General features: G+C 46.4%; 1 protein-coding gene across 1 annotated transcript; it reads left to right on the top strand.

Annotated features, from left to right (window-relative positions):
* Positions 1-4367: 4367 nt before the first annotated feature.
* On the top strand, positions 4368-7760 carry LOC123748490 (uncharacterized). Its single transcript, XM_069337884.1, has 5 exons — positions 4368-4407; positions 6597-6932; positions 7028-7202; positions 7284-7389; positions 7476-7760. The coding sequence occupies exons 2-5, from the start codon at positions 6597-6599 to the stop codon at positions 7627-7629; spliced, it is 771 nt and encodes a 256-aa protein (XP_069193985.1). The 5' UTR covers positions 4368-4407; the 3' UTR covers positions 7630-7760.
* Positions 7761-8653: the final 893 nt, after the last annotated feature.

The raw sequence follows: 8653 nt of genomic DNA, 5'->3' as shown, positions 1-8653 counted from the left end.
TACCGCTCTCTCTCCCTCTTTTCAGCAATACGAAGGTGTGCCCCAGGGTAGTGTTCTGAGCACTACTCTTTTTCTGGTTGCCCTCAATGGTCTTCTTTCCTCTCTTCCTTCTAGTGTCTTCTCCGCTCTCTATGTCGATGATCTTACCCTTTGTTGTCAGGGTGATGATTCGCCTCTCCTTCAACGCCGGCTTCAACTTGCAATTGATGCCGTGTCGTCTTGGGCCACAGGTCATGGCTTCAAGTTCTCTACTTCTAAGACTTGTGCCATGACTTTTACGCGGAAACGGGTTGTTCTTCGTCCCTCTTTGTCACTTTATGGTCATCCCCTTGAATACAAAGATTCCGCGAAGCTTTTGGGGTTATTCCTTGACACTCGTTTGTCTTGGTCTCCCCATATCTCTTACCTCCGTGTTGAGTGCTCTAAGGCCCTTACCCTCCTTCGGGTCTTGTCCCAAACTTCTTGGGGGGCAGATAGGCGCACTCTCCTTGCTTTACATTCCTCTCTCGTCCTGTCTAAGCTCGATTATGGTTGCCCTGCTTACTCGTCTGCTTCTCCTTCTACTCTTCGCCGTCTTGATGCTTTGCACCATACTGGGTTGCGCCTCAGTTCTGGTGCCTTTCGTTCGACTCCCATCCTTAGCTTGTATGTTGACACTGGCTTCCTGTCTCTCCAGGACCGCCGTGATCGCTACTGTCTTCGCTATCTTGCGCGGTCCTTGCAACATCCTTCCTCTCGCCTCTGTCGTGCTTTAACTTTTACCCCTCCTGCGGTTCCTGTTCCTCTTCACCACCTCCCTCTTTCTGTCCGGTTATCTCGCCTACAGGATTCTCTTTCCGTTCGTATTTCTGATGTTTCTCCTCGTGTTGTTCCTTCTTTGCCCCCGTGGAGGGTCCCTCTTCCGCGGTTTTGTACATCCTTGACTCGTATCACTAAAGCTTTTACCCCTCCTACGGTTCTAAAACGCCTTTTCCTCGAGCACTTTTCTTCTCACTCCCGCTCCATTTCTGTCTTCACCGATGGGTCTAAGTCAGCGGACGGTGTTGGCTACTCTGTTGTTTTTCCTGATCGCACTTATGTGTCGCTTGCCTCCGGAGACTAGCATCTTTACAGCGGAACTTTATGCTATTCTCTATACTCTTCGTCTCCTGCTTTCTCGTTGTCAGTCTTCCTTTGTGGTTGTTGTTGACTCTCGTAGTGCCCTCATGGCTCTCGGGTCCTTTAATCCGGTTCATTCGGTAGTTGTCGAGATCCAGCATTGGCTGTTTCTCGTTCACAGTAAATTTAAGTCGGTTGAGTTTTGTTGGGTTCCCAGCCATATTGGTGTGTCTTTAAATGAGCGTGCGGATGCTGCTGCCAAGGAAGCTGTCCGCTCTTGTCCCATCTCTCGCAAAGGCATTCCGTATTCCGACTTTTACCCGGTTATCCATTCCTCAGTCCTTACCCGTTGGCAGGCTTCTTGGTTGTCTGTTACTGGTAACAAGCTACGTACTCTTAAATGTTGTGTTTCCTCGTGGCCGTCCTCCTTCCACCGTAACCGGCGGTGGGAAACAGCTCTGGCGAGGTTGCGTATTGGCCATACTCGCTTAACCCATGGTCACTTGATGGAGCGCCGCCCTGCTCCTTATTGTCCTAGTGGCATTGTCCCTCTTACGGTCGTGCATGTCCTTCTTGAATGTCCTGACTTCCAGGACGAGCGTGTGTCTTGCTTTCCGACCGCCCCTCGAGGTCGCCTGTCCCTCAATAGAATTCTTGGTGACTCGGATACTTTTGATATCGTTCGCCTTATGCGATTTTGTTCTCGTATTGGCATCCTTGGTGATATTTAGCGCCCTCTGATTATTTTGCGTATTTGATGGTGCTACATAGCCTTCCCGGTTTGGTGCCTTCTTTTGATAATTACTTACTTACTTATGGTGCTCCCTTCGAGTTCCCTGACTCAGTGGGTGAAGCGACTCCAGCGTTACTTCACCCGATATGGGCTGGTCGAGAGTGTCCATATGAATGCTGTCTTCTCTGGGTGGTGGACGAGTATCCCGAATGGGACCCACACAGTGGCGATGCAATTGAAGGACTCCATCCTTTCGTCTCTCCTGCTTCTGGGCTTCATGGTACACATATTCTATGTAGGTCAGCCCCGCACTTGTTTCCAGTGCGGGCCATCGGGCCACCAGGCTGGGGGTGTGGGACAAGCCGGGTTAGCCCTCTGAATTTTTTTAGGGAGGAGGACTTTGCCCCGTTGGCAGTCCCGGACCTGTCACCAGGTGCTGCTGTGATGAATGATGCTTCCCGGTCGTCTGGTGCCCCGTTGCCTTCTCAAATGCCAGCCTACATGTGGCTGGGGATGTGAGTGTCGGGGTGGTAGTTAGTGCATCCCCGGCTCCCCTGCCTCAGCCATGCCCGCCTGCCCTCATCTCCAGTCAAGTCTCCAGTTGTGTGTCCTGTGGTGTGTGTGGTCTAGTGCCCCCAGTCATCGAGGATGCGGCCCGGCCGTGCACAGTGTCCGGAAGATGTGTCTTCGGTCCATGTTGACGTGCATGCGGTGATGTCTCCCTCGGTGTGTGGTCCTCTTCCCCCGGTTGTTGAGGCTGTGATGTAGAGTGATCGTGCACTATGTGGAGTTGTGCGGCCGACCAGAGGTTCTACTGCGGTGCCTCTTAGCGGGGGAGATAGTTCCGACGACCTGTATCCAAGCGATTTCGGCGAGCTTCGAGTCTGTCTCCGCCTCGTGGTGAGACCTGGGTCGACGTCAGGAATTTTTGTGACTCTGGGAGTTCGTTTTCTTTGGATGGTGATGTGGGCAATGATGTTGGGGTGCCTGCGGCTTCTGTGGGCTGCACTGCGGTGGTGATGGGTCCTGTGGTGGGATTGTCATCTGATCCTGTGTCTTCTCCAGCTGCCTCTGCATCCCTGGTTGCTGGTTCCCCCGGGTTGGGCGGTTGTGGCGCCGGCCGCGGTTGCGGTAGAGGGAGGGGACTTGGTGATGGTTCTTAAGAAAGATTCTGTTCTTGCGACCCCCATGCCTCTAGCGTCCTTGTCTGTGCCCTCCGTGCGTCTGTCCTCAGTGCTGCCAACTGCTGCGCTGCTGCCCACTTCTCAGCCGCCCTTTGTTACTCCACCCCCTTGTGGTGTCAGCGTCTGTGTCATCGCCCTCTGTGATTTTGTCCCCTGCGACTGTGCCTGTTTTGCTGCTGCCCTCTGTAGGGCCAGCTTCTGTGCTCCAGCCTCTCGTGGTTCCACCGCCGGAGCAGCTGAGCTCTGTGTGGCCTCTTCCCGTGACTTCCGCCCCCGTGGAGGGGGCGGAGGTACTTCATGTATCGACCGCGGGGATTGCGTCGTTACGTTTCCTTGTCTGCGGAGGTGTGGGCTCGGTGGGATGCCTTCAGGAAGAAGTACCCTCGTCGTCTATTTCCGGATAAATATAATGATGATTAACTATGTGTGTGGTTCTTGATTTGTGTTGCTTTATTTACCTGTTTTGATGTGCTGTGAGATACGGTTAGTTTTGTTCGTGTTTCTTGCCTGGATATGTTGGGTTATAGTGCTCTGGTGCTTTCTCTTGTCAGACTGTGTTTAAATGTTACCTATGTTTAGGTTTCCATTTTATGTGTATTGTACGACTTTTGTTTGTGTGTTTGTTTTACTGCTCTTGAGTTTTGTTCATGTGTTTCTTGCCTTATAAATGTGAATGATGATGTTCATGCTTTTCTATTATGTAGTATTTGTGTTTACAAAATAAAAAGAAAAAAACATGGGGGGTGACATATCTGGGGGATCAGTAAAGATGATGGATGAAGGAGACCTTCCCCTCTTATATTATAATAATATTTGAACAGACAATTCATCTTCAATATAGTTCACACTACTAGAGGAACTTTACAACTGTAAACTTATTTTTTTTCTTTGGTATGGGAACCTTTTATAAGCATTTTAGTTCAAGTAAAAGTTTTTACATTAGTGCTAAATATACTGTGAGTGTCTGTCTTGGGAGCGCAAGTCTTCCTCTCATCCCTCTCTTCTCCATCTCTATGTTGTAACTAACAATAAGGTAAATGACGATAAATAATAAATTTTTAAACAATAAATAAACAAAATAAACATAACAGTGAAGGAGGTCAAGTAATGTTGGGTTAGTCATGGGGTTAAGTGGCCCTTGCCTGCAATGTTGATATTGTCAATGGCCACTTCTGGCGACGGCATCTGGCCACTTGCATGTTATGGTCGTAGCGTCAAGAGAAACTAGCATCTTGGACCCCTGTTGAGGAGTAGCCAATTACAAGCCAGGAAGGAACTGTTGCTGCAGACTTTAGTAACCAATGAGAAGCAGTGTGGTGAGTATAAAAGTGGGAGTTGGCGCCGAGGTGTGTCAGTTACCTCCTCACCTCTACAGGAAGACGCCCTATTATAGTGAAGGTTTGTGGTATTATGTTAAGTATTACTGGTAATAAAGTATTAGACGTTGTACAATTAAATGTTTCATAATCTTTGTAAGAATTGTTTTCTAGATTATGACATCCACAAAAGTGACGTCTTGATAAAGTTAAATCTTTGTCAATTGGCTAGATTATGCACTTAATTAGTATAACATTGCTAAACAAATCCATGGCATCTTATAGATGTAGGTACCTACGTGGATAATAACCTCTAAATTCATATCCTGCTAAACTGCTCTTAACTTGATAAAATTAAATTTTAAATATGAATATTTAGTTTCTTTTTCTAAAATTAAGTTATATTTTGGTTCCGAAATAGAACTAAACTTTCCTTGCTCTTTGAGCTTACTTGTAGAGAGGATGAAGTGGTTTGGATACTGCTCACTTAATGAAATACATGCATTTCACTTGGAAGCTACTATAATTGTTTCTTGCAAATGAAACTCCTAACTATCCATAACAAAGTTTAATTAATGACTTTGCTCGGTCATTACATTCCAAACTATTCGTCACTAGAGCAGTTAAAACCTTACTCTTCTTAGTTCGGAGAGGCGTCGTAAGTTGCAGTTTAGTTTGAGTAACCAGTATTGCAAGGAAAAACTGTAAAAACATTTGTAATTTATTGTAGCACCTTCAGGTATACCACTCCTGTTCCTACTGATTTCGGTTAAACCTTGTATCTAAATTACATTAAATTTAAACTATAGGAATGACTAGGCAGTCTACACAAATTTTATTGACGCTATAAATATTACGTATACCAATCTCTCCCTTGATCCTTAACTTTCTATTAAAAAAAGCACTTGTGAATCCTTGCTTAGTACTTGACGAAACGCTCAAAGTTTAATAAATTGTGAATAAAAACGGAACTAATCCGTCAACAGATTGCCTTCCATTAACTTTTAATACAACAAATTTCCGGTGGTCGTGCCGGTGGGATCACAACTCGCCTCCAGTGAGGTATACTCTGCCTTGAACGTGCTCTTGTAATTTCACATACCGGAGACCAGGTGTGTAACATTGATTATTGTAATAGTGATGAACCTGTCAATGAAAAGTTCTTGATGAAATAGCAGACTCATCGTTTACGTTAGCCTTCGATAAAAGGTAATTACTTTAAACATTGGATGGGTATTGTCAAGCAATACATTATTTGTGAAACTTCAATATTAACATCTTGTCTAAAATATACCTATTAAACTTAACGGTAGCATATACATTGCTAGTCTTGCAAAATTATTTAACTTCAAAGTTTTTTTTTTTTTTCTTGCAACTTAACGATAGTTTTAAATCCTAAACTTCTCAGTCCCACTAAACTTCCACTTCACACCCTAAATTGAAATGACTTGCGTTTGTATTAATGACTATTCCCGGCCACACGTTGTGGCTCTTAAACTCTTGTGCGTTTCTAAGCCATGGTAAATTTCCCGTCTCCCAGTCCTCTCCCACTATTACCACCTCCAATGTCCTCTCATCCTTGTGTCCTTCCCACTCCACCATCCCCTCGTCCTACCACAGTCATCCTGTCCCCCTCTTACTCCCCCACTCCTGTTCCTTTGTCCTTTCCATTCCTCCTCGTCTTTCCCTCCATTCCCCCACTACCTCGCCCGATGCATTCCCAAATGATCTGATGTTCCTATCGGTGATAAAAGTTATAAACGATAGGAAAATAAACCAAAATCAACGGTATGGTAAACGCTGCTCCTTCAATGCAATGTCATACAAAATAATAGAATGAAAATAAATAAATTGATCTCTAAAAATTCAATTCATCAATGCAATTGCAGACATTGAAATGGAATTGTAACAAATGGTTGAACTTGTGGAGCACTTACGTGAGACAGATGGCGCTGTTTAGACTTTTTTACCAGTCACAGATGTGCCATCTATATAGTTGATATATAAACGCACACCTATTCAAATGCAACTGTCAAAATATAAAAGCAATTGGTAGAGGGTTTTAAGATTTCCCTATCACGAAAGTCTCTTTCAAAACTTTTTACGGTAGGTATTTGATATTTGTGTATAAAAACCTGTTCGGATGCTTATGGGTAGTTTTGTGAGAATTTCAAAGCCATTGGTGAAGAAATTTCAGAGATTAGTGGTTTTGAACAAACGATCATTTCCATTTTTATTTATAGATTTAATAAATACTCATTACAGATGGCTGCCATAATATTTCTGGTGATGGCGGCGGCAGTGATGCCATCCTGGGCCCAATACTTCGTTAATAACAACGCTGCTCCCGCCATCTTGGGAGCCACTGACAGGCCATTCGTTACCTCAAGTGGAAACCTCTTGGTACCTGAAGGCGGCCCCACCCAACCTCCTCAACCCCAGCAACCCTTCCCACAACTACCAGCACAACAACCTGTGTTTGTTCAGCCACAACTACCAAGCCAGCCTCAGGTCTTTATTCCTCAACAAGTATCTCCACTATTGACTCCCTTTACCTTCCGTCCAACTTCATCTTTATGCAACCATGCTGCTAAACCCCTGGTAAGAAGAATTTTATTTTCCTTTCTCATGGACGTATTTAAGGTTAATTGGTAATTAAAATGAGCCTTAACATAATTTGTGTTGTAACTTGTCAGGTTGACGAGGTAGTGGACGGCAGAGCATACCACTTCTCATGGTGTCACGACTCTGGTCGACTCTACACCTGGGAGCAAGCAACCTATTACTGCTCTGGGCTTGGCAACGGTTTCCAGGCCGTCAGTATTGAAAGTCACAGGAAGCAAGAGTTAATTTCCAACTATATGATTACCCGTAAGTTGAAAAGCTGGTCTGGGTGTTTAACTAGGCCTTGAGTGACTAACTTGGACGTAATGAAAAATGGTATAATTTCAGACTACATCAGCGACATCTGGACGAGCGGCAACAAACGTAACTCGAGGTCTTGGTCGTGGTTATCTGGCACTTCCTCTCCCTACTCTAACTGGTCTAGCACCGGCAGGTGAGAACTGGTTTGTTGACCGTAAACAAAACTATTGGTGTTAACTGGTAAAGATCATGGCCTTGAGAACCACTTGTCTTCCCCAGGCGAGGACTGCCACAGCCAGACAACGATGAAGGCAATGAGGACTGTCTGGCGGTGTTAAACGACCTGTACAACGATGGTGTCACTTGGCACGACTCCTCCTGTTTCCACCTGAGGCGCGTCATCTGTGAGGCACCACGCTTCTACGCTCAATAGTTGTTCCCCATCAGTTCTCATTATTGTAATACTAAATCAATGGTTTAAACTTGTAACTCTATCGATTGATACAAATTAATTCTAAAGAGAATAAGATTCTATTGTGTAGTAATATAAATGCTATAAACGCATTATCTGTTTTATTTCTCTGAAGGTCCCCCCTCCCCGCTCAGCTCGTTGTCGCCGTGTGGGGGCTTGGTGGGCGGCTGCCGGAGTGTGATGCTCCTTGGGACAGTCCTGTCCTTTTCTAGCCTTGTGCTCCTGCTGCCGTCCTCTCCAATTCTGCTGGGCATCTTTTCCTTTTCCTTCTGTTTCGTTTTTCTCCCCCCTCTTCTCCTATCTGCTTGCCGTTTCCTGCCGACCTTTTGCTCGTTCTGGTTCTTCCCTTGGACTTCTTCTATTTTGACGCCCGGGTGCTTGAGGAGGCATACTCTTGCACCCGTAGAACTGCAGTACCCGACGTCGAGAGCGAGGGGAACCTTTTATTGTCAATCCCCACTTCGTCACTGAACCCGATCTCGACGGACTGTCGGTTTCTTAAGGTGGCGTTTGTGGGGCGTATACTCACGACGCACCCCTAGGAGGCCCCGACAAGATCGGCGATAGCTTCTTGTTGGGTGTCCTGCCTCTAATTGTGGCTCCATGGTGGGTGTGGGGGCACATTCGTGAGTGAATTCTTCTTTCGTCAAGATGATTACCCCTGCTTCGGCTTCTTCTGGTTTACCTTCTCAGGCTCGTGGGGTGGGCGACCAAGCCCCCGAGTCGGTCCGTATTGGAAGACCGGGCTCTGTAGCCTCCGCTGCATTGGGCCCCGACCTTGCTCCTCCTTTGGCCTCTCTGACTCCTTCCCCTGGCTCCCCTCCCTCCTCTGTGGTTGGGTCGAGCCCCAAGCCCCCAGTGGTGACTACCTCGTCCCCTGGCGCGGCTCCTTCTCTCGTTGTTACTACTGCGCCTTTTAACCCCTCTCTCTCTGGGGGTTCTCACCGCCGTTCTCGTCACGGCCGCCCTCGCTCGATTCCTTCCA

This window comes from Procambarus clarkii, chromosome 38, assembly GCF_040958095.1.
Source record: "Procambarus clarkii isolate CNS0578487 chromosome 38, FALCON_Pclarkii_2.0, whole genome shotgun sequence".
NCBI lineage: Eukaryota > Metazoa > Arthropoda > Malacostraca > Decapoda > Cambaridae > Procambarus > Procambarus clarkii.
The sequence above is the reverse complement of the archived record's forward strand: the minus strand, read 5'-3'. Positions and strand labels throughout refer to the sequence as shown.

Bases quoted from the DNA above. Each gene is read 5' to 3' on its own strand.
- LOC123748490 (XM_069337884.1), top strand. From the start codon at position 6,597: ATGGCTGCCATAATATTTCTGGTGATGGCGGCGGCAGTGATGCCATCC. The intron at 7,203-7,283 runs GTAAGTTGAAAA...GTATAATTTCAG, and splicing joins TTCCAACTATATGATTACCC to ACTACATCAGCGACATCTGG. The intron at 7,390-7,475 runs GTGAGAACTGGT...TGTCTTCCCCAG, and splicing joins AACTGGTCTAGCACCGGCAG to GCGAGGACTGCCACAGCCAG.